The following is a 23,614-nucleotide window of genomic DNA, read 5'->3' on the forward strand; positions in this document are numbered from 1 at the left end:
CCAAGTTAGTTTTTGCACACTGCCAGCACAAAAATTCAATGTTATCTTTCATGCTCTGTGCCTAAAGATCCGGAATAAATAGGTAAACTATTGTTGATGTACACGCCTTTATGTAGGTCCCTGTCATATGTGGAGGTGGGACAGATCCTTAACAGTGGCCCATTGCAATAGTTGCTGGAACACAGGAGCTGTTGCCAGAGTTACCAGATCCAGTCTGGCATCTGGATTGATTTACCTGCAGTTAGGGCATCTACCAGAATGACTTTTACCAAGGATATGTATATGTTTGATGCATGTGTGCTCTAGATACACATACTTTGCATACTCTACCATCTAGTGTTGGGTCCGGATGTTTGCATGTTGTTTTTCTTTGAAGAAGTCTTTTCCAGTCACAAGGATAGTTAGCTCCTCCTTTCGGTGATAATGCCCATGGGCATCGACTCCATTGTTAGATTATATTCTTTCCGCCATTGGGTTCAGAGGTGGTTTGCAGCACTTCGATTCAAAAACATACTACGGGATCCCCTCAGTGCACAATCCACTGTACCCTCGTTTGTATTCTTTTGTACGCTTTCATCATCTTGTGTGTGTCGAAAAAAATTAGAAATCTCTCCATCTTCAATCAAGGAGACATCATTGGCAGCCTTCGGGCCTAGTCGCATCAGTTACTTCCACTCATCACATATCATCGAGTCTTCTGCTGATGGAACAGACTGTGTTCCAATTCTGTCCTTGGTGCCACTCTAAATATCCGCGCACCGACCTGCATAAAGTCTGCAACCGAATCACAAAGAAGATGATTGCAACACTTGGCAGTCGTTCCGATCAAAAAAGACTTTGCAGGACCTTTAGGCTCAACGAAGGGACATGCTGCTGCAGAACATCGAACACACTGCGGATATCTTCGAAGAAGATATGCAAGCAGGAGGAGATGGAAGTGTCCACTGCGGAAGAGGAGGCATCAAAGATTCAGATTCAGAATTAGAGATCGAGCTAGACCCTGAAGACGTTCCATCTGGACATGGTGCCGTGAGTAACAAAGCCCCTTTGCCCACCAAACTTGCTTCCACCAAAATAAAGGCTTCTGGGCCCCCGCTGCCTTCTGGCCATGGTCTGCACCGAGACACTGCTTCCAACGCCCCTCCATTAGTCTCTGTACTGAAATGTCACACCAAGCCTTCCAGCTCAGGCTCGAGCCAAGACAAAACTCCTTCGGCACCGAAACCTTCTGATTCAAAGGATAGTCGGCACAGAATGTTTCGGCACCAAACCCAATGGATGCCGTTCAAAAGCCTCCACAACCAATTCTGGAAACTATGAAGGAAAAGCTGGATCCTAAGCAAAAGAACATTTCTATTAATCCAGACACTGGACATAGATTGGCAAAATCTGTAACCTCTTTCAAAAGGAAAATTCCTCCAGAGGACATGACCTACAAAATCCCTCCAAAAAAGGACATAGCTACAAGCCCTGTCCACCCATTCCCTCAGTCCCCTCCACCAACTTCGCCACTACCCATGTCAAACCCTTTAGACATTACACCACAGGGTTCTCCGCTTACACGTCCTAATATAGGGGATGACGATAGTCCACCCCCAATAGATGCATGGAATGATTACAATATTGATCCACCAATGGATAATTCTCCTGATTTATACCCTGCCAAACCATTGCCTCCTGATGACAACACATCATACCAGGAGTTAATATCCAGGGCAGATTCATACCATGGAGTTACACTAAACAAGAAATCTTTAGAGGAGGATTTGTTTTATTTGAAACTTTAGGAACTACACAATTAACAACTCAATCTTTACCCATGTTAAAAGGTATGATTCACCATGCTGGTTACATTTTTAAGGACCCTATACGTGCATGTATAGAAACACCCAGGGTGGACAAAGATACAAACCTCTACCATCTGACCCACTTTTTATTAGGGGACAGTTACCTTTAGATTCCTAAGTTTTATCCAATGCTTGAAAAAGAGAAAACTCACAAACTACAGCAGATGTACCATCTCCAGACAAAGTCTAAATTAATAGGTGCGTCAGGTAAAAGAGTAGAAGCACAATCCACCAACCATTGGCATATAGGCAACACACAAAGCTTATTAGCTTGGCATCTTAGGGTCCACTGGGCGAAATGGAGGACTTACTCCAATACTTCCCAGAAGAACATTAGAAAAAATGACAAGAATTAGTGCAAGAGCGAAAATGTATCTCTAATTCATCTATTAGTTGTGCACTAGATGCTGCTGATGCTGCATCTAGGGGAGTTAATAACAGCATGTTCCTAGGAAACATTCATGGTTGCGAATTTCTGGTTTTAAACCAAGAGTACAACAAACTATTCTCAATGCTTCTTTTGATAAACAACATCTTTTTGGACCTCAAGTGGATGAATCGCATGAGAAGATGAAAAAGGATACTGAAGTGTCAAAGTCAATGAGAGCACTGCAGTCACCATCCAATAGATGGTACATTTGCCACTCATTTTATAGAGGAGGATCCAAAAGTAATTCCTCAGATCCTAATGTGTCCTCATACAAATCAAACAAACAACCCTCTCCGTCTAGAGGCTTATATCAAAGCGGATATGGAGGGAACAATTTTAAAAGCAGAGGTAAAGGTACACCAACCCGTACCTCTCCATCTCCCAACAAACAGTGACTTCCCTATAATTCCCTCGAACATCTTACCCCAGTGGGGGAAGACTATAGCAATTGTATCCCATTTGGCAATCAATAACATCGGACAAATGGGTATTGGACATTATCCAACATGGTTATTGCCTGGAGCTTACCACCAATCCTCCCAATATTATACATGTCACTCACAAACTTGTGTTACAGCACCAACAACTCCTCAAACAAGAAGTACAAGCTCTTCTAACAAATGGAGCTATAAAACCAGTTCCAATACAACACTAAGGATCAGGAGTTTACTCTCTTTACTTCCTAATCCCCAAAAAGGGTAGTTTTCTACGACCAATATTAGCTCTCACACCGCTTAACCTATACATACTATCAGAACACTTCCATACGGTTACGCTTCAGCAAGTGCTTCCACTTCTACAAGAAGGCAACTTTATCTCAATACTAGACTTAAAGGGTGCATACTTCCACATTCCTATTCACCCAGCACATCGCAAATATCTCAGATTTGTGATAGCAGGAAATCACTATCAATTTAAAGTACTCCCAATCAGGGTTAGTACTGTACCCAGAGTGTTCACAAAATGTCTGGCAGTAGTAGCAGCTCTTCTAAAAAGACAACAAATTTATGTCTTCCCTTATCTAAACGATTGGCTCATCAAAGCCAAGACACATCATATGTGTTTACAACACATTAAAACTATCATAGAACTTCTCCATCAATTGGGATTTACAGTCAATGTGCAAAAGTCCCATCTTCAACCCTCATAACTGCAACTATATCTGGGAGCAATGCTAAACACTCACACAGCTCTTGCCTCTTCTGATGCAGCGAGAATTCAAAATATTTAGACCCTATCACTACAGTTTCAAAACAACCAATACCTAACAGTCAAAACTTCCATGCAGCTATTAGGGGTGATGGCATCATGCATTGCAGTAGTGCCTCACGCTGATTACACATCGTCCTCTACAGGAATGCTTAGCACTTCAGTGGCATCAATCAATGGGTCAGTTAACAGATCAAGTGTTGGTACACAGGCGCACTCATCGCTCTCTGCAATGGTGGAACACACAAAACAAAACAAAAGGGCGGCCCTTCATCGACCCGATTCCACAAATCGTACTAACAGCAGATGCATCTCTCACAGGCTGGGGTGCCCATCTCCAACATCTAATAATTAAGGGTCTATGGGACACTATACACAAAAGTTTCCACATCAGTTACTTGGAGTTTCTAGCACTAACGCATTTTTGGCCTCACCCCATAGGGAACATTGCCCTAGTCCGGACAGACTATATTACAGCTATGTACTATGTACAAAAACAGGAAGGGGGGCACACTCTACAGTTGTCACGCCTCTCTCAGACCATTTGGCATTGTGCAATACATCACAAATTCATCTTCTCGCAGAAGACCTACCAGGGATGCACAACCAATTTGCCGACCTCAGCAGGATGCGGCAACAAGTACATAAATGGGAACTTCATCCCCAGGTTCTGCTTCCATACTTCCAGAAATGAGGGTGTCCAGAGTTAGACCTCTTTGCCACAATAGAGAACTCAAAATGCTCAAACTTCACCTCCACATGCCCACACCATCTAGCCAAAGGCAATGCCCTATGGCGTTTTCGCCTCTCCCTCTTTTTTCATTTCTGGTTTGGAAACTCGGGCAGACATCACTCACACTGATTCTAGTGGCTCCCACATGGGCTCATCAACCATGGTTGACCACAACACTAGAACTGTCAGTGGTTCCACACCAAAAGCTGCACCTCACTTCAAACCTTCTCATATAGAACCATGGAGAAATCAGACATCCAAACCCCAAGGAGCTCAACTTAGTGATTTGGCCCCTGAAGTCATAGAGTTTGGATACCTAAATCTAACACTAGATTGTATGAAAATTCTTAGAGGCAAGGAAACCCACCAGTAGAGCATGTTATGCAACAAAGTGGAAAAGGTTCGCTATATATTGTAATGAAAATACAATTGATCCATCTATACAACAGACTATTTGATAATTCGTACATCTACAACAAGCAGGCTTAGCCTGCACATCTATTTGTTTACATCGTGCAGCAGTAGCTCTTTATCTTCAAAATAGATAACATCTAATCTTATTCAAAGTTGCTTTAATTAAAGTCTTTATGGAAGGCCTTAAAAGAATAATACCACCCAGAGTTCCACCTGCAACTGTCTGAAACCATATCATTGTTCTCACTAGACTTATGGGGACACCTTTTGAACCATTATACGATTGTTCATTACAATTTCTTTCTTGGAAGGTTGACTTTCTCATTGCTATCACTTTATTTTCCTTAGAAGAACTGTTCTTTCAATTTGATAAAGATAATGGTTCTTCATACAAACACAAAATTCCTCCTAAAAATCTTCTCTGCTTTTCATATCAACCAATCAGTTGTTACCTGTTTTTTCCCTAAACCCGATTCGGTAGCAGAAAGAGCTCTACACACACTTGATGTTAAAAGAGCACTGTTATACAATATCTGAAAGAAACCGTTATGGATTCCTTACCTTAGAATTAAGCCCAGGCGTCAGACTGGATCTGGAAAGTGTTTCATCAGCAGTACCCCTGCGCGTCGGAAGGTGCCGTCTGTTGACTCTGCGTTCGGTGTCGTGGTCGCCGGGATGACGTCGCAGTCTGTACATAGATACCGCCCTTGTGCGCTGACTTCGGTTCTTTATTTTTTTGCGCCAGCAATCGCAGATCCGGAGAGAGCGATACTCCCAGTCATTTTTTGACTGAGCTTTTTTTCTCGACTTTAGTCGACTTCATTATTTTTTTTAATCCTCACGACTCCTGGTGCATGAGGGATGCCCTGTTTTAAGGCTTACGGTTCCTGTAACCAACTGATGTAGGTGACGGATCCGCACCGCATGTGCCTCTACTGCCTGGAGCTCGACCACGACTCCAAGTCGTGCTCAGATTGCCAGACCATGGCCCCAAAGTCTTTGCGTGAGCGGTCCCGAAAGCCACTTGAGGCCCGGCAGTCGGCTCTGTGCCGTTCAAGGTACCAGGTCGCTGAGGAGGTCATGCAACCAGTCGCAGAGCCACCACCATTCATCCTCTAAGTCTTCGCACTCTGGGTCAGGTAAGTCAAAGCTCAAAAAGAAGTCGAAAAAGCATCGTCTCTCTTCAATTTAACCCTGTCCGTCAGCTGACGCAACGAGGGATGCAGCTGGTGCTCTTACCGCGTCTCCCCGTGCTTAGCCCGTAGGGTTGGCTCCGGGTTTCCTTTCCCGGGACCAGGAGCAACCCCTGCCCAGCTTAGTCAGTTCTACAAAGGGATGCACACTGTCTTTGGACAGTCTGACTCCGCCGGCGCGCCTTTGGGCCCACGGACTCGGCTGGGGCCCTGGGCCTTCGGCCGCTCCGGCCTCGGCGCCGCAGTGTCCCTGTGGATCCATCCTGGATCCGGATCGGTGCCTGTTAACCTTGTTATGCCTCCCCCGGCACTGTTTCCACCGGCACCATGTCCGCCACCGGCGTCAGCTGTGTCCCCAGCCGACGTCAACCCCTACCTCCACCTCGAGGTAGACCAGGAGCCGGACCGGTGGGTACTTTTGTGCCCCTGTTCTACCCTGGCTCTTTAAGATCAGATTGGCAGCCAGAGGAGGATGAGGAGGACTGGGAGGGGTCTGGGGACCATTTAACCAACCAGTAGGGGGAAGCCAGTGGACTGGATACCTCACCAGACCTTGGCATTTTATCTCCTCTTACCGTGGTTACGGAGGAAGGCTCGTCATACCCAGTGGTGTTGCATAGGGCAGCCGAGGCTCTCCACCTTGAGCTACCTACGTTGGCAGTCGGTACTAATCTCCTGACAGAGGTCCTTCAGCCGGCAGTGAGCTCCTCTTAGCCCCTGCTGCCATTAAATGAAGCCCTCACGGACATCCTTGTGGGCACATGGTCCAGGCCCAACAAGGGTGCTCCTGTGGACAGGATGATTGCCCAATGCCACTGCCCGGCCCTGCTTTTCTCTCCCAACACCCCACCCCTGAGAGCTTGGTGGTTCAAGCCTTCACTTCTAAAGGCGCCTTCCCTACCGCACCACCGGAAAGGGAACCCAAAAACTGGACCACCTTGGGAAGAAAATGTTTTGTTCCGCCAGCTTGGGACTGCAGTCGGTAAACACTGCATGTCTGTTGAGCCTTAACACCCACTCTGTGTGGGTTATGGTGGCGCAGGTGCTGCCTCAGTGCCCAGAGGAGGCCCGGGCCGTACTTTCGCGTGCAGTTGCAGAGTGGAGAGACGCAGCGAAGTTTACCATCTGCTGTGGGCTGAATACCGCCGACACACTTGGCAGGACGATTTCCGCGTCAGTAGCCCTTCGATGCTACGCCTGGTTGCATTCGACTGGTTTTTCCGGGGATATCCAATCCACCCTCATGGACATGCCAGCAACAAGGCAGACAACGCGCTAGAGCTCTTTAAGGACTCTCAGGCTGTGACCAGGTCCTTGGGCTTCTCCACCACCCGCCCTGTACAGCCTGCCTTTTGCCCGTTTCGCAGCTATGGTAGGGGTGACCCGCTACGTCTCCCCAGAGCTACAGGCCGGCTCAAGCGGTTCAGCCCCAGCACAGCCGGGGACATGTGAACCACCAGCGTGGTTCTGGGGGTCAGCGGGCGGGCCAGTCCACCACAACCCCTTCTACAGCACCCTCCTAGTCCGACCTTTCAGGGCACCAAACGCCAGTGGGCACCAGGATCTGCCATCACCTCCTCCACTGGCTCACCATCACGTCGGACAGGTGGGTTTTGCAAATAGTCTGAAGGGGCTACTCCCTCCCCTTCAAGACTACTCCTCTCTCCATGCCACCTCAGTACCATTGCATGTCGGAGGATCACCTGAATCCTTCACCAACAGGAAGTTTCAGCAATCTTGGTCAAGGGTGCCCTTGAGCGCGTTCCTGCCCCAGAAGTTCGTTGTGGTTTCTATTCCCACTACTTTCTGGTATCCAAGAAGGACAAAGGCCTGCGTCCTATCTTGGACCTCAGGAACGTCAAATGCTTCCTCCAGAAGAAGTTCAAAATGTTGACGTTCACTCAGGTCTGGTCTGTCCTCGACCCTGGAGACTTGATGGTAGCTTTGCACTTGCAGGACGCTTACTTTCCCATCCTTGTCCTGCTGGCCCACCGGCGTTCCCTGCGGTACATGATAGACCACGAGCACTTTCAGTTTACTATGCTCCAATTTGGCCTTACCAGCACCCCTTGGGTGTTTACGAAAGTGATGGCGGTTGTCGCAGCTCATCTGCACAGATCAGGGGTTCCAGTCTTCCCCTATCTCGGCGACTGGCTGTTGAATGCGGGCTCGCCACAGGCTGTTTTCACCCACCTCCGGTCTAGGGCCGACCTCGCTGGGGTTCTCCATCAACGTGCCAAAGCCGCACCTGACCCCCTCTCAGAAGCTCCTCTTCATCTGAGTGGTACTGGACACAACGCAGTTTCGGGTTTATCCTCCCAACCACCGAGTCTGGGATATTCGGGCTATGATTCCGATCTTTCAGCCCCTATCCTGTGTGTCAGTCAGTATGACCCTGAGGCTGCTTGGCTTCATGGCCTACTGTATCCTGCTGGTCGCTCATGCCAGGTGGCATATGCAGGCTCTGCAATGGGATCTGAAGTTCCAGTGGGCGCAGCATCAGGGGAATCTGTCCAATTGCGTTTGGATCTCGGAGGCACTGCATGACAATTGCAGTGGTGGCTCACAAACCAAGATTAGGTCAACGACAGATCCCTCTCCCTTCACCAACTAGAACACACAGTGGTGACACACTCATCCCTTCTGGGATGGGGCGGCCACATGGGAGAGGCGGAGATCAGAGGCCTCTGGTCTCTGGAGGAGACCGGGCTCCACATCAACATTCTGGAGCTTTGGGCGATCCATCTTAGACTCAAAGCATTCCTTCACTCTGTGCGGGGAAGAGTAGTGCAGGTGTTCAAGGACAACACTACAGCCATGTGGTACTGCAACAAACAAGGCGGGTTGGGGTCGTGGACCCTAGGTCAAGAGACATGGCTAGAACATCAGGGCATATCCCTGGTGGTTCAACACCTGTCAGGTTCTCTGAACGCCAGGGCAGATGAACTCAGTCGCAGGTGCATGATGAATCTTGAGTTGCGATCCTTTATACGCCTTTCCACCTATACCACTTCAGCCCAGAGTTCTGAAGAAGATCAAACACGACCGGGTCCAAGTCATTCTTGTGGCTCTGGATTGGGCATGAAGAGTCTGGTATCCTGAGCTGCTCAACATGGCCATTGATCCTCCGTTCTGATTGCCTCTTCGGGAGGATCTTCTGTTGCAGCAGCAGTGGACGGTCCTCCACTCGAACCTGTGCAGCCTCCACCTCCTTCCGTGGAGATTTAGCTGCGCCTGTTGACTTCGTTTGACCTGCCTCCCGAAGTCTGCGATGTTATCTTGGCAGCCAGGCGTCCCTCCACTAAGACGTATACACCTGCAGATGAAACAAATTTTTGGCATGGTGCACAGCAAAGGCTGTGGATCCCCTTTCCGCCCCTCTTTCTGAGGTTCTCTTGTTCCTCCTTTCTTTGGCCCAGCAGGGCTCTCCTCTGGGAACTCTAAGGGGTACCTCTCTGCCATTCCAGCCTTCCTCAGGCTCCCTGATCAGCCTTCTCTTTTCAAGTCCCCTTTTGTAAATAGATTTCTTAAGTGCATTACTCATCTTTTTCCTCCTGTTCCCTTCGTAATGCCCAGTGGGACTTGAAGTTAGTTCGGACGTATCTTATGTGTGCTTCCTTTGACAACTGCATAATTGTCCTCTCAGACTTCTCACTTTGAAAACTGCTTTTCTGGTGGCACCTCTGCACACAGGGTGAGTGAGCTGCAAGCTCTGTCTTCCAAGTGTCCCTTTCTGGCTGCCCATCCGGACAAGGTCGGCCTTAGAACTAGACCTTCCTTTCTTCCCAAGGTGGTTACTTCTTTCCACATTGGCCAAACCATCACTTTGCCCATCTTCTTTCCGCATCCACTTCCTTCAAACAAGCTCGTGCACGAGGAGCTTGTGGTCACGTGATTTCACGTGAACTGTTGAAAATCCTCATCGTAAAAAGTCAGCTTTGTGGATGGACGGCAAAAGGTCTCTCTACGAGACCTAAAAAGGAAGAGAGGCTCCACCTTCTGGATCAAAAACATGTGCTTTCTTTCTACTTGGATCGTACCAAATAATTCCTGGTGGAAGACCAGATCTTTGTTAGTTACGTAGGCGCTAAGAAAGGTTGGGCCGTGCACAAATGGACCATCTCCTGGTAGGTTGTTCTGTGCATCAAAGCCTGCTTTTCTTTGGCTAAGAAGGAGCCTCCAATGGGGCTGCACGCCCATTCCACCAGGGCAACGTCAGCTACCACTGCTTTCGATCGGGGAGTCCCCTTTAATGACATCTGTCAGGCAGCTACGTGGGCATCTCTGCACACGTTCACCAAACACTACTGCCTGGACAACCAAGTCCGGAGAGACGACTTCTTTGGCCGTTGTGTTCTCCAGGACTTTCAGGTGTGAACTTGGTTTGCAGACCCACCTCCGGGATTGGTATTAATGGGGTATCTATTCTAAGGTAAGGAATCTATAACTAACTGTTTCTCTCAGATGAACAATTTACTTACCTTACTGGCCTACACATCCTCCCCGTACTGACTTCAAGGGTTAAGGACATCCTTTCAGTGCCCTAGTTTTATGCACCAGTGGTCAGTGGCTTGCATGGCTCTGCGCTTCTGGCGTGGAAAGTCATGTACAGAACTGAAGTCAGCGGGCAAGGGCAGCGTCTATGTAACTACCGTGACATCATCCCTGCCACCACGACGATGAACACAGAGTCGACCAATGCCACCTTCCGACATGCAAGGGTACTGCTGACGAAAAACATTCCGGATCCAGTCTGACTCCTTGAGGTAATTCTAAGGTAAGACATCTATAACTAACCTATGTTTCTTACAAATATATCGTTACCGAAGGTAAGTAACTTGTTCATTGATAAGACAAACAATTTTGGCAAAACAAATTTTTGTTGCCTTTGTTTCACCTCATAAAGGGAATCCTAAATCTAAATCCGGTATTTCCAGATGGATCCTTAAATGTATTCAAACTTGCTATGTTAAAGCTAGAAGAACTTTAACTATACCTCCTAGAGCACGTTTTAGTCACAAAATAGGAGCATCTGTGGCCTTTTTAGGTAACATTCCCAAAGCTGACACATGTAAGGCAGCTACATGGTCTACACCACACACATTTACCAAACATTATCCTGTGGATGTATTAGCATGTCAACAAGCTAATGTAAGACAATCGTTGCTAAAAACACTTTTTCAAACGACTGCAACACCCACGGGTTAGCCACCGCTTTGGGAGAATACTGCTAAACAGTCTATGCAAAGCATGTGTAACTACAGCACACATGCTTTAACTGATTATGCAACTCTTAGCATGTAGAGCTGTACATTCACATGCGCCCTCCTTCCTCCACGGACACCAATTGTTGTTGCAGTTCTTATTATTCACGTTACATACGCATGGACATCTCAATACTGCACTTACTCCATTCTCAACTTCTTGCGGGGAAACAATCTAATAATGGAGTCAATGCCCATGCGCATTATCACCTAAAGGATCAGTCACCTTACCTTGTGACTGGAAAATACTTCTTTGAAGATAAACAACTTGCAAACATCTAGACCCAACACATGATGGCAGGAGTATGCAAAGCATGTGAATCTACAGCTCAACATGCCAAGAGCAGATACTTACAGGGTAAGTAACATAATTATTTTCTTCAGAACATAGTTGTTCACTGAAAGGCAGCTTTATTTGAGTGTGGTAGTTGCAAATGGTTTTGTCCCTCATAGTATCTTGTGCCCTGGTGATGCACCTAAATATGAGGCCCACTCAACTGCATCTGTGTATGTTGGGGATTGGAAAATGAAACCGCTTAAATCTGCTGTGTTACAGTAATAATCTATCAAAAAGTATAGTTTGGAACGTGCTGCTATAGATCACTTGCTGTCCTGTCATCTAGTGTTGTGTTCAGAACATAGCAAATTGCTGTTCAAACAAGGCATTACAGTTTCGAGGTGACTTGTGATGCCTACGGAGCACCAGGACACAAATTCCACTTCAGATTGTGTTTTTTCCATTTTCTGGTTTGGACATGTTTTTGACTTCTCCATTGTTGCTGTGCTTCAAGGAAAACCTACAACTACTGAAGACTGAAAAACTTGAAGACCTCCACAATGGCATTAAGTAATATTTGAAGAACATCAACCACTTTAAGTTTGTTTGATTTGAAGAGCCTTTGGACCATGTCATGTGAGACTGACTCACTTTTTAAGGAAGATATGGAAAGTATTTTGTTTACATTTTGTGTCTGGAGCCTCTACCCACCGATGGACCCCATCAAACGTGCCAGTTGATCATGCAGTGATATGCCATTTTATGAAAACTATTGGCCACCATAAGGACAGAAGGTGGGCGCTTTAGACAGATATGCAGCACCAAAACTCTACAGAATCCCAGGTCACCAATGAGGAAGATAAACAGTTAGTCAGACTACAAAGTGACTGAACCTTTGGATACTCTGGAAGCTCAGCAAAAGTGATGTTGCCTGAACAACCCAAGCCCACACCTTAGGTTTCAATCCCCAACACAAGGACTAGTCACAACACCACCAGCTTCAGTTACTTATGTTCCCTTTACAGGTCGAGGGTCTCCACCCCAAGGAATCAATCTTGAAAAGACCCTTGCTTCAGTGGCAGGGAAAGCACAATGCCTTGACTGAAGGACCTCAGCTGCAAGTCTCAAGTCTGCTCTGCCTACAGTGATTGAGACCATTGTGTGCTCAGCTCCTGAGGAATCTCAAAAGCCCAGAGCTAGAACTAATTAAATTGAGCGGATTTCAGTCGGCCTCTGGGGCAAAAGAAGGCTTTGAAGCCTAGGAAGTCCTTCACATCTACAAGCCTTAGCAGGAAGACAGTGAGGCTACCCTAGATACCACAGCCTAATGCTAGGCAGAAGACGACTTAAATCAACCCTAACACTGGTCATATTGTCCCTTTCCCCAACCACACAGCTGCTTCATGATGAGGCAATTTCTGAAGACACTTTGCCTTTTTCTGTCCCAAAAACATAATTGTAGGAAACATTGAAACCCCTGTATGACCACCACTTGCCTACATTGCACTCTTGTTTCAGAAGAGGACTCCTCTATAGATCCTCTCCATATCGAGAGACAGGGCCAACAAAACAGTAGGGTGACACCTGGTTTGATTACTGGATTAATTGGCGTTATTACAGTGTGGATGCTCAAGAATGGTCCTCTCTAGAGCCGTTCTTGGTGAATGCTTCATTTCCTGACTAAACTTTGGTGTACCATGTTGTCATAGTGCTAGTGGTAGTACACCATACACTTCCCCTCTATGTGGAAGGAGAGGATGATGCTCTCTTCACAGGCTTGCAATATTTGCACATGGTTTCTCCTCTCCCACTAATTGTTTGTTGTCAGGAAGCTAAAGCAAACATCATTCACTCTTATCCTAGTCGCTACAACATGGGCAACCCAACCATGGTTCTAGAAATGTCCATTGCCTCCCACGAGAAGCTCCCCCACTTGCCTGACTTTCTTGCCCAAACCACAGCCAAGTCTGCCACCAGACGACTCAACCTAGCGATTTGGCCCCTGCGGTTTTAGAGTTTGGTTATCTCAAATTATCCTAAGAGTTCATAGGCATACTCTGGAAAGCCCGTTGCCTACAACATGCATCTGCTATGCTGCTAAATGGAAGTATTTTGACCACTATTGTACTCCAAACCACGTAACCCCTCTTATTCCTACAGTGCAAAATATTATCTGCCACTGCCATCATGCCAATTCGGCTATATTTAGCTGCTATTGCAGCATACAAAATGTAAATGTATTTGTCTTGTAAAGCGCACTGCTGCCCTGAGGCGTTGTGGCGCTGTAGACCGCTGGGGAACCCGTCCTGGCTATCCCTGTGAGATGGTCCCTACTGGGTATCTCCAAGGTGAAACCAGGCATCCCCGGCGAATGTGTGGGGCCGTTGTAGAGATGAGGCAAGCTAATGCCCAGAGTTGCCGAGTGTGATCCCTGGTTAGAGTAGGCACCGAGGCGAGAATTATCGAGTCCGCTGACCCTGGTCCACGACCCTGCCGCGTCAGGAATTGAACCCTGGTCCCGGGCCGTTCTCTGCTTCCGGGTCTGCCGCCTTTAACCAGTGAGCCACACCACTCCACTATCTTCTCTTTTCAAAATTCCTGTATAAAATTTTAAGGAATCTAAATACTGTCCTCGCCAGACTTATGGGGCTCCCCTATGATCCACTGCATTCATGCCCCTTGCAGTTTCCCTCTTGGAAGGTTGTTTTTTTAGTATTCATAACATCTTTCAGAAAAATTAGTGAGCTGCAAGCACTCAAATTATAGAAACCTTCCTCCCAGAAACATCAGGACAGATTGGTTCTTGCCACCAATACAAAAATCTTGCCCAAGGTGGTCTCTCTGTTCCACCTTAACCAGAACATTGAGCTCCTAGCCTTCTTTCCACACCCAGACTTGGTAGCTGAAAGGGTACTTCACACACATGATCTCAAGCGTGCTCTTATGTACTACATTGATAGTACCAGATCCTTTCGCAAAACATTGTTGTTTGTGGCCTTTTCACAACCTCATAATGGTCATGCCGTATTTAAGGCAAGGATTGCCACTTCCAAACCTGTTATGCAAATTCTAAAAAACCCTTCCTTGCCATTCCAGTCCTCACTCAACCCTCAAATGGTGTGCTTCTTTGTCGTTTCCAGGGAACATACTCATAGCAGTTATTTGTATTGCTGCTACACAGTCCAATGCACACACTTTTACAAAACATTATTATGTGGATATTCTTGCAAGGCAGAAAGCTAAATGTGGTCAGACTGTCCTTAGGACTCTGTTTCAGACATCTGCACCATCCACTGTCTTGCCACTGCTTAGGGGAGTACTGCTTCTTGGTGTACGCAAAACGTGTATCTACATCTGTTCATTGCATGTAGTGCTGTTTATTCAATGCACCCGCCCTCTGACATGGAAGCTAGTGTTTGTTACAGACTCCTTTCACTTAATACATTTGTCTCTATACGCGTGGACACCGTTTTTTTCTGGTCACTACTCCATTATTACTCTCTCCTGAAAAGTGAAAAACATCCTTAACAGGGAGTCAGTGCTCATGCACATCCTAGGTGAAAGCAGGAGTCACCGAGACCTTGTGACTCTAAAGACTTTTTTGAAGATAAACAAGTTGCCTCCGACCATGCCCAATACGTGATGGCAAGAGTATGCAGAGCTTGTGAATCTACATGCAACTAACAGATGCTTACAGGGTAAGTAACCTAATCCTTAAATTCCCTCCTCACTCCTTGTTCATCTATGCGCTTGTCTCTTCGGTGGTGTGGAAGAAGGCACTCATGTAAAGGGGGACACTCTGCCTCTCATAAAAGAAGCAAGATTGATGCTGCAGGGCGCGTTGGCGTACAGCAACGGAAGCCTCATTGTAGTGGCTTATTGAAAATGTTGTGGTCTTACTAGCAAGATGTGCGCAAAAGTGGGAGAAATGGAGGAGATAATGCAACCTCGTTCTGATGTGAAGATAAAGAGAGTAAAGAGAATGTGGAGGAGGGAAATGTCAACTCCAGTCTACATCAGATGTACCGTGGATGTGATGGAGAGACCTCCTCCAGGCATGACAATACAAGAATGCTATTACAACACCATGCTTGAATTAGGATATCCCGCTTTTGCTTGGAGTTTCTGCAACACCTTATAAGGCTACCTTTGCTGAAAAATACATTTTCTCACCCCCAGGGACATAAAATGCTGGGGAAGATTATGAAAAATTTGGGGGTAGTTAAGGTCAGTGGCCTTCTCCAGCATCAAGATGAGAACACACCACATTATACTCAATTTAAAAAACATGACTTTAATCAGAATCTCATGCAAGAGTGTTAAAGGTTACTTGCATGTAGATGTGGTTCTGCTAAGACTATCCTTGTGTTTCAAGAGAACCTCTGTTCTTTTGATTGTAGAAGCAACACTTCATGTTTCTGCTCTTGAACAGAATCGAATATCTCTGCTGATTTTCTTAACAATCATTGGCAAAGGAAATCAGTCTTGCGTTTTGGGTATCCCTACGCAGGTGTTTTATCTTTGCCAATCTTTTTGGCTGATGCTATTCAGTGTCAGCAAGGAAAAATGGGTAAGCAATTATGTTGTAGGCCTGCATGCTTGGTGACTCTTTCATGTATGTGTCTTGAAGGTACCTGCTGTTGCATGATGATTTAGACATACACATTATTGCACACATTCATCGTGATGCAACTGTTAATTTTTTTTAATTTTTTTATTTAATGTTTCAGTTTGCAAATGGCAATCTTGTATCAGTAAGTTTAAAAAATGTGCATGACAGCACTTGAAAAAATAAAGCAGCATCCCCGTAGGAAGGAGGGAGGGAGGGAGTGAGGGAGGATAGCAGGTTGCTGGTGCAGAACCCTCCTAGAAAGAATATTATTATTATGTTTTTAATATATAAAGGAATATTATAGGGGAGCAACGAAGGAGCGGGGAAGGTGGAAGGAAGATAGTGCTTCCAAGCAGCAACAGTAAAAGTAGGTGCAGAGACGCCACAGAGGAGCGAGTAGGGGTTTTAAAAATATAAAAATTAAACAAACGTAATCATAAGGAAGGTGGGCGGGGCAGCAATGGAATAACGTTGAGCGAAGAGATGGTAGCAACCCATAGAACTAGAGGATGTGTTAATGGGTAACTGGGGGACGTTTTTTAGGAGAGAACAACCAAATATTTTCACTACCATAGAGTACTAAAAGAAAAACAATTCTTAATAGAAATAGTGGAAAGACGCATAATATGAAAGACACACTTCAGAGGCTGGGGAAACGAACAATTGGGAGGCCATCAATTAAGCTGGGAAATAAGATCAACAAGAAAGCCATCCACACTTAAGCAATGGGTCCATCCAAAGCCAGGCATATGTATTTATTTTAATGTATGAGACAATAGTTCTTCTTTGGGCGAGGCCTAAAAGGGAAGGATCATAAACCCTAACCTAGTAAAGGTAACTCTCTAACAGCAGAGACACATAGGGCATCATCACTAGTGAACCATTTTTACTACTGGGAAGGTACTTTTCTTTGATTACATGGGTTTGAAAATAAATGTTTCGACGAACCTATCAGGCTGTCCAATTTCTACATGTATTTTTGTTTTCCATTTCCCAGTGAGGAGATCAGGTCAAGTTTCTCTCAATGCAACTCCAAGAGAAAGATCAAGCACGTACCGAAGCAAAAGGCAGAGCCATTCTGCAGGAGTTAGCCAGTCATTGATGCATTGCACAGGTCAGTCCATATTTGCTTTTGTCTCTTGCACTTCTTTTACAGTTTCCTGCTTTTGAATCTCATTCAGAAGTCTTACAGAAGTGTTTTTTAATTATTTTATGGCTGTTTAGGGGATGCTTAAGCAATCTAAAGGTAACTCAGTCATGATTGTGTCAGTGTTAGGACTGCAGTATTCCATCGACAGGGAGTGAGACACAGGAAAATTCTTTGCAGCTGGTAAAAGCAGCAGTCTGTCGATAAAAGCATAAATCAAATTGAATCAGCTTGGCACAAATTTCTAAATTCTCAGGCCAGAAAGTCTGATTCCACTGTTCTTCCATCATTTTCTCGCCCTCACCTCACTTTTATGAATGTTGAGTTTGAGCCAGTGGGTATCCTTTCATCCCATCCCATCACTCCATCCATGCAGTTGCAAATGCTTGTGGCTTTGACTCCCAGATTATTCGAAATTAATAACATGATCCATGGAGTCGGGAGCTGCTTAACTGGCTACCAATAACTTTCGGAGTTGGGCAATGATCAGGTGATTAGACTTGGAGACGTCTACTGGATGAACTTATTTATCACTAAAACTCGCAGTTTTCATTTTTCCTCTCCTGCGCGTTTCATTTTATTTTTCTATTTTAGAGTTATTTTTTATTCAAACCCTTTGTTTCCATATTGGTATTATTTTTTGTTATTTTGACCTACAGTTTGCATAATGTTATTTCTATATTCTCCAGTTAAAAGAATGATTTAAAATAATGTATTCCGGAGCATCTTTGTTAATAGTAACCCACATGTAGATTCCTAAAGCACTTTTGAAATATAAGTATACATTTAGAACGTATAATATAGGCTTTTAATAAACCATTATTACCCCCCCCAGAAAACTCTTACAATATAACCCTTGACAGAGGCTGGGTGGCTTAGTACTTTAAGGAGGATTCCCATGGAGATGAATTGGGATTTAACATAAGTTTATTTTCCCTCTCCACTAGTTAATCTTCATTAGTGGTCATAAGCCTCTGATAAATCTAAAGAAAAGTATGAACTGTATGTATTGAATGCTCCTCTGTAGGAGCAAAGTTTCCATCTGGATGTCATTAGACTGATAAGGCAGAAAATCAACATATACATTAAATTAACTGGGAGAGATTGTGTAATGGAACCATGTATAAGATTACCATGCATGCCGGTTCAATGCGAGCGTAACCATGCATGCCTCAACTACATATATACCGATACCACGCATACCTTTACAGCGAAATACACGTTAAGGCATGTATGCCTACAAAGCCCCTTACCCTGATCCCTAAAACGGCCCCCAAGCCCCTGTCCTGAGACCTAAAACGACCCCCTTTCCTCCTGATAACCACCCCCTGCGCCCTAAAAACTACTGAGAAACTACTCCACCCTCCCACCCAGAACCTGAGAAACTACTCCACCCTCCCACCCAGAAATTGAGAAACTACTCCACCCTCCCACCCAGAACCTGAGAAACTACACGAACCTGAGAAACTACCCCACCCTCCCACCCAGAACCTGAGAAACTACCCCACCCTCCCACCCAGAACCTGAGAAACTACCCCACCCTCCCACCCAGAACCTGAAAAACTACCCCACCCTCCCACCCAGAACCTGAGAAACTACCCCACCCTCCCACCCAGAACCTGAGAAACTACCCCACCCTCCCACCCAGAACCTGAGAAACTACCCCACCCTCCCACCCAGAACCTGAGGAACTACCCTACCCTCCCACCCAGAACCTGAGAAACTACACCACCCTCCCACCCAGAACCTGAGAAACTACCCCACCCTCCCACCCAGAACCTGAGAAACTACCCCACCCTCCCACCCAGAACCTGAGAAACTACCCCACCCTCCCACCCAGAACCTGAGAAACTACCCCACCCTCCCACCCAGAACCTGAGAAACTACCCCACCCTCCCACCCAGAACCTGAGAAACTACCCCACCCGGAACCTGAGAAACTACCCCACCCAGAACCTGAGAAACTACCCCACCCTCCCACCCAGAACCTGAGAAACTACCCCACCCTCCCACCCAGAACCTGAGAAACTGCCCCACCCAGAACCTGAGAAACTGCCCCACCCTCCCACCCAGAACCTGAGAAACTGCCCCACCCTCCCACCCAGAACCTGAGAAACTGCCCCACCCTCCCACCCAGAACCTGCCCCACCCTCCCACCCAGAACCTGAGAACCTGCCCCACCCTCCCACCCAGAACCTGAGAACCTGCCCCACCCTCCCACCCAGAACCTGAGAACCTACCCCACCCTCCCACCAAGAACCTGAAACTACCGGACATTATTCCAGTCTCAATTGGGGTATCTCAAGGATCCGCACTCTCTCTACTGCTATTCAACTTGTTCATGGAACCGCTTAATAAAATTATTGCACACTCAAATACACAGTACCCCATGTATGCGGATGACACAGTTCTATATGAAAATTTCCTCGCCTGAAGATACCAAAACTCTTAGCCTTGCCCTATTGAAAACCCACAATCACCTTATGCTAAATACGCTAAAGACTAAGGGCCAGATGTAGGAGGCCAAATACCGGTCAGTAACGGCCGATTTTGTCCGTTACCGACCAGTATTTGGAGTTTTAGATGTAGGGGGCCTTAAAAATTACCGATTCGGTAAATTTACCGAATTGGTAAATTTACCGAATTGGTAAATTTGAGATGTAGGTGGCACTGAAAACAGTGCCACAGGGCCTTAAGGATTCGTTATTTACCACCAACTATTAGTTGGTGGTAAATAACGAATACCTGTTTATATGCAAATCTGTGCATGTACACCTGTGCCATGTGGCACACATACATGCCCTAAGGGCATGTATGTGTGTCACATGGCACACAAGCCTGAATCAGGTGTGCAACAGGGTGTCAAAGTGACACCCTGCCACCCTTGACTATTTGGTAATTTTACCGAATCAGTATTTACCGATTTGGTAATTACTGAATTTTAACAATTCGGTAATTGTTAGCGAATATTTACCTACATGGCATTTACCGATTTGTAAATACCGAATCGGTACAATTCGGTATTTACGAATCGGTAAATGCCATTTACATACATCTGGCCCTAGATTTCTCCTGATCGCCTCCCCCATCTCTTCACTCCCATAAATGAATGGCTCAAACAACTTAAAGCACTCTACTGCGCCCCTCATGTTGCTGATTCTTCTAGATCTTTGTGTTACTCTGGACACCTACCTCAGTATGCAAGATCACATCAATGCAACTACCAGAGGAGCTAATTACCATTTGAGCACTCTAAGGAAAATTAAACCCTTCTTACCTCCAGAAGACTTTCAGCTACCAGTTCTATCATGCCTAGACTACGAGAGTGGCATTTTTGCTGGTCTACTCAAAGCTTGGTTGGCCCTGTTAAGGGCCACTCTAAACTCAGCTGCTAGGCTCATAACTGGATCCTGTAAATGTGACCACATTACACCTGATCCGAAATATCTAAAATTGCTTCTGTTTGAAGCTTGAATTCTGTTTAAGAAAGCCTGCATGACCCATAAGGCTCTTCATCACAACACTCTCGCCTACCCAGCAAAATAAACTTGAACTATCAAGTGAGTCGTTCTGTAGGAAGTTCTAACTCTGCTAACTGTATTTTTATCTGTTTATTACCAATGTTTTATATGTCCAACTTGCTTAGCTATTTATACAGTGTTCTGATACCCAGATGGGTCATGTTTGCGATATAGAAAACTCCTAAAATAGATAATTAGCGCTTATGTAAGAGATATCAAATATTGTTAATATAGGAACTTCAGAAATGTTCTTAAACTGTTCATTGGGATGTGATCAGTTAACTATAATTGACAGCTTGAAAATGACTTTCCATAATTTAAAAACCCTTGTCTCAATTTGCAGATAGTAATATAAAATTTTAGTGCTAAGATTTATATTTATTTTCCCCAGTGACTACTATAGGCATGCCATCTGCCTCCTTAAATATGTTCACTGCCAGTTCTACAGATACCAGTGGTTTTGCACTGGATATTTTAGGTTTTGATTTACTTGTAATGACTGAGCAGGATGTTCTAAGACCAAGATTTGAAAAAAGTAAAGCAACAATCAGTATCACTTGGCTAAAAAACATAGACCTACTTCAGTGAGTATATCTAGTTTTTTTTTTACAGAGGAGGCGAGTAGTGTTACTCTTTACAGCGTGTATAATAACATAAATGACTACATCAGACCAAGCTAAAGAAACCACACTCATGGGAAATAACATTTTGTGCAAAAACATCAAGTTTATGACCCTCAGTGTGTCAGGCTGATGAGCAATTGGTGTATGTCTCATGCACGTAAATGAATAAGATCTAAGATTGGCGTCAGAACAATCAGCACAAAGATTTAAATCACCAGAAACATGAATCTGATTATAAAGCAAAACTATTGGAAAGCAACTCTAAAAAAGGATGTTGGAAGCTATCATCATAGCCTGAGGCCAGTAAGCATTTACAAAACTTGTAATATATTTTGAAGTAAGGTAACTTTTATGACTACAAACTCAATTTGAAAACAAAGTGGTTAGAGGACAAGGTAGCAGCATTGTAGTCATTTAGTGTACAAGTAATTCTACTTCAAGGTTTCTGTAAAGTCATTATTACTCGTAAAATGTTATAACCAGTTAGATTTGCCTTCTAGATTCTTGGGGTTCCTGGTGCAGTCACTGGCTACTTTGTGGTATCCTGTATGGTTTCTGATATTTACCATTGGGGTTACAGGGCCACAATACTGGTGCACTCCAATTGAATATCCAAGTATCCTTTCCTTACTTGAATTTCTTTACAGGTAGCTAGCTTGAATTGCCAAGGCTTAACTGGGTGGTTAGAGGGGTAAGAAATACAATAAATAAAAAAAATTGCTTTTAAGTCTATATAATTTGAATAAGAGACAACGTATTATCTCGTCTTGAGAAAGGTGGTGCAATATCAAGTCACAACATCGAAACACGTCAACGCATATAACCCATCATTAAATCTGAGGAACTATTAAGGGTGCTATCAGCTGATATCAGTTGCACAGCATATATTGATTCTAATCGGATTAATAATTCAAGATATTTCCAAAATGATTCACTTTCTTTTTTGTCTCTTACGTATAATTTATTGGGATATCATGTGTGTTTTTGAGTACATTTTGTTTTTAATATTGTGATTTTATGTAATTTTTAATATTTGATGTAACAATTGTATAATAAATTTGCAATAGATCTTATATCAGTCAGTTTTTGTTATACTTTACATTTATTCTTTTCCTTTATGTATGGTTTAGGAGCATTCTGATCTCTGACACTAGTGTGATTGAAGGGTGTTTTAATTAGTATATCATCACTAAAAAAAATCATATTCTAAGGGGCTTTTTCCTTTGTTGTGTGCTTAAGACGACAAAAGATTCTTTGAAACTCATTGGACCTATGTTTATTTTTTTGTTAAAATGACCTTTTCCCTTAAGTGGTTTTGGTTTATGCTCCCTGTACTTGTGCAGCTTTCAGTACCATACTGGGCCACGCAACAGGTTGGAAGCCTCAGATGCTGACTTTTCAGAACCGAAAATAAAGTGTCTCAGAAATCCCAAAACCCACCTGTCACCAGTGTCCGGTTAGACTGTTTTAACAACCAGAGTCCAGGAAACAATTCAGAACTGGGGTAGAGGAGGATGTTTACCTAAAGAAATTTTATTTTGGAATCTCACCATTATCTATACCAATCCCCACTTGGAACTGGACTTGGGATGAGTGGCTCATCCCAGACTTCGAATTCTGATTGTGCTAGAACAGTGGCTCAAGGCCTTACAGAACTGGGATGTTGGGACAGGATTTTCCCCTGCATGATACATGGGCGTGTTTCACTGCTCTGAGTGCCCGACTTGCCTATGTATCTGGTATCCTGACTTTTATTTTGGCCCTTGTGTCACATTAATCTAAGCTTGAGCACAAGGGCATAGGGCTGTCCCTGACTATGCAAGGTCCTGTACCTCTTCTGTGGCCTGAATGTGGACGTAAAGCGTGGTTGACAGCTTACAATGTTTTGAGATTGATAATGTGGCCAAACATTTTATCTGTATTAAGTTTGTGGCCTACTGGTCCCTAGTGTGTAAAATGTTTGTTATGTGAGTGCTCAGAACCTTACATTACCATTCTATGTGTATGTCATGGGTGTGTATGGTGTATGTGGAGCACATATGCAATCAATCAATCATCGCATTTATATAGCGCACTACTTACCCAGAGGGTCTCAAGGCGCTGGGGGGGGGGGGGGGGGGGGGGGGGGGGGGATCTGCTACTGCTCGAACAACCAGGTCTTGAGTTGCTTCCTGAAGGCGAGGTGGTCCTGGGTCAGGCGGAGGTGGGTGGGGAGGGAGTTCCATGTCTTGGAGGCGAGGTAGGAGAAGGACCGCCCCCCTGTGGTGGCTCTACGGATGCGGGGGACGGCGGCGAGGGCGAGGCTGGTCGATCGAAGCTGGCGTTTGGGAGCGTAGAAGTTGAGG

The 23,614-nt window shown here is 45.1% G+C and overlaps 1 protein-coding gene across 10 annotated transcripts in view; it reads left to right on the top strand.

Moving 5' to 3' along the window:
- The window catches only part of CLASRP (CLK4 associating serine/arginine rich protein), an 893,416-nt gene that overhangs the window by 724,607 nt on the left and 145,195 nt on the right, over positions 1 to 23,614 (top strand). For all 10 annotated transcript variants that reach the window (XM_086938423.1, XM_086938429.1, XM_086938425.1 and 7 more), the window contains one exon: positions 16,977 to 17,093. In XM_086938423.1, the coding sequence (XP_086794549.1) occupies positions 16,977 to 17,093 (117 nt within the window). The remainder of the gene's footprint in view (positions 1 to 16,976; positions 17,094 to 23,614) is intronic.

This window comes from Lissotriton vulgaris, chromosome 9 (genome assembly GCF_964263255.1).
Source record: "Lissotriton vulgaris chromosome 9, aLisVul1.2, whole genome shotgun sequence".
Lineage (NCBI taxonomy): Eukaryota > Metazoa > Chordata > Amphibia > Caudata > Salamandridae > Lissotriton > Lissotriton vulgaris.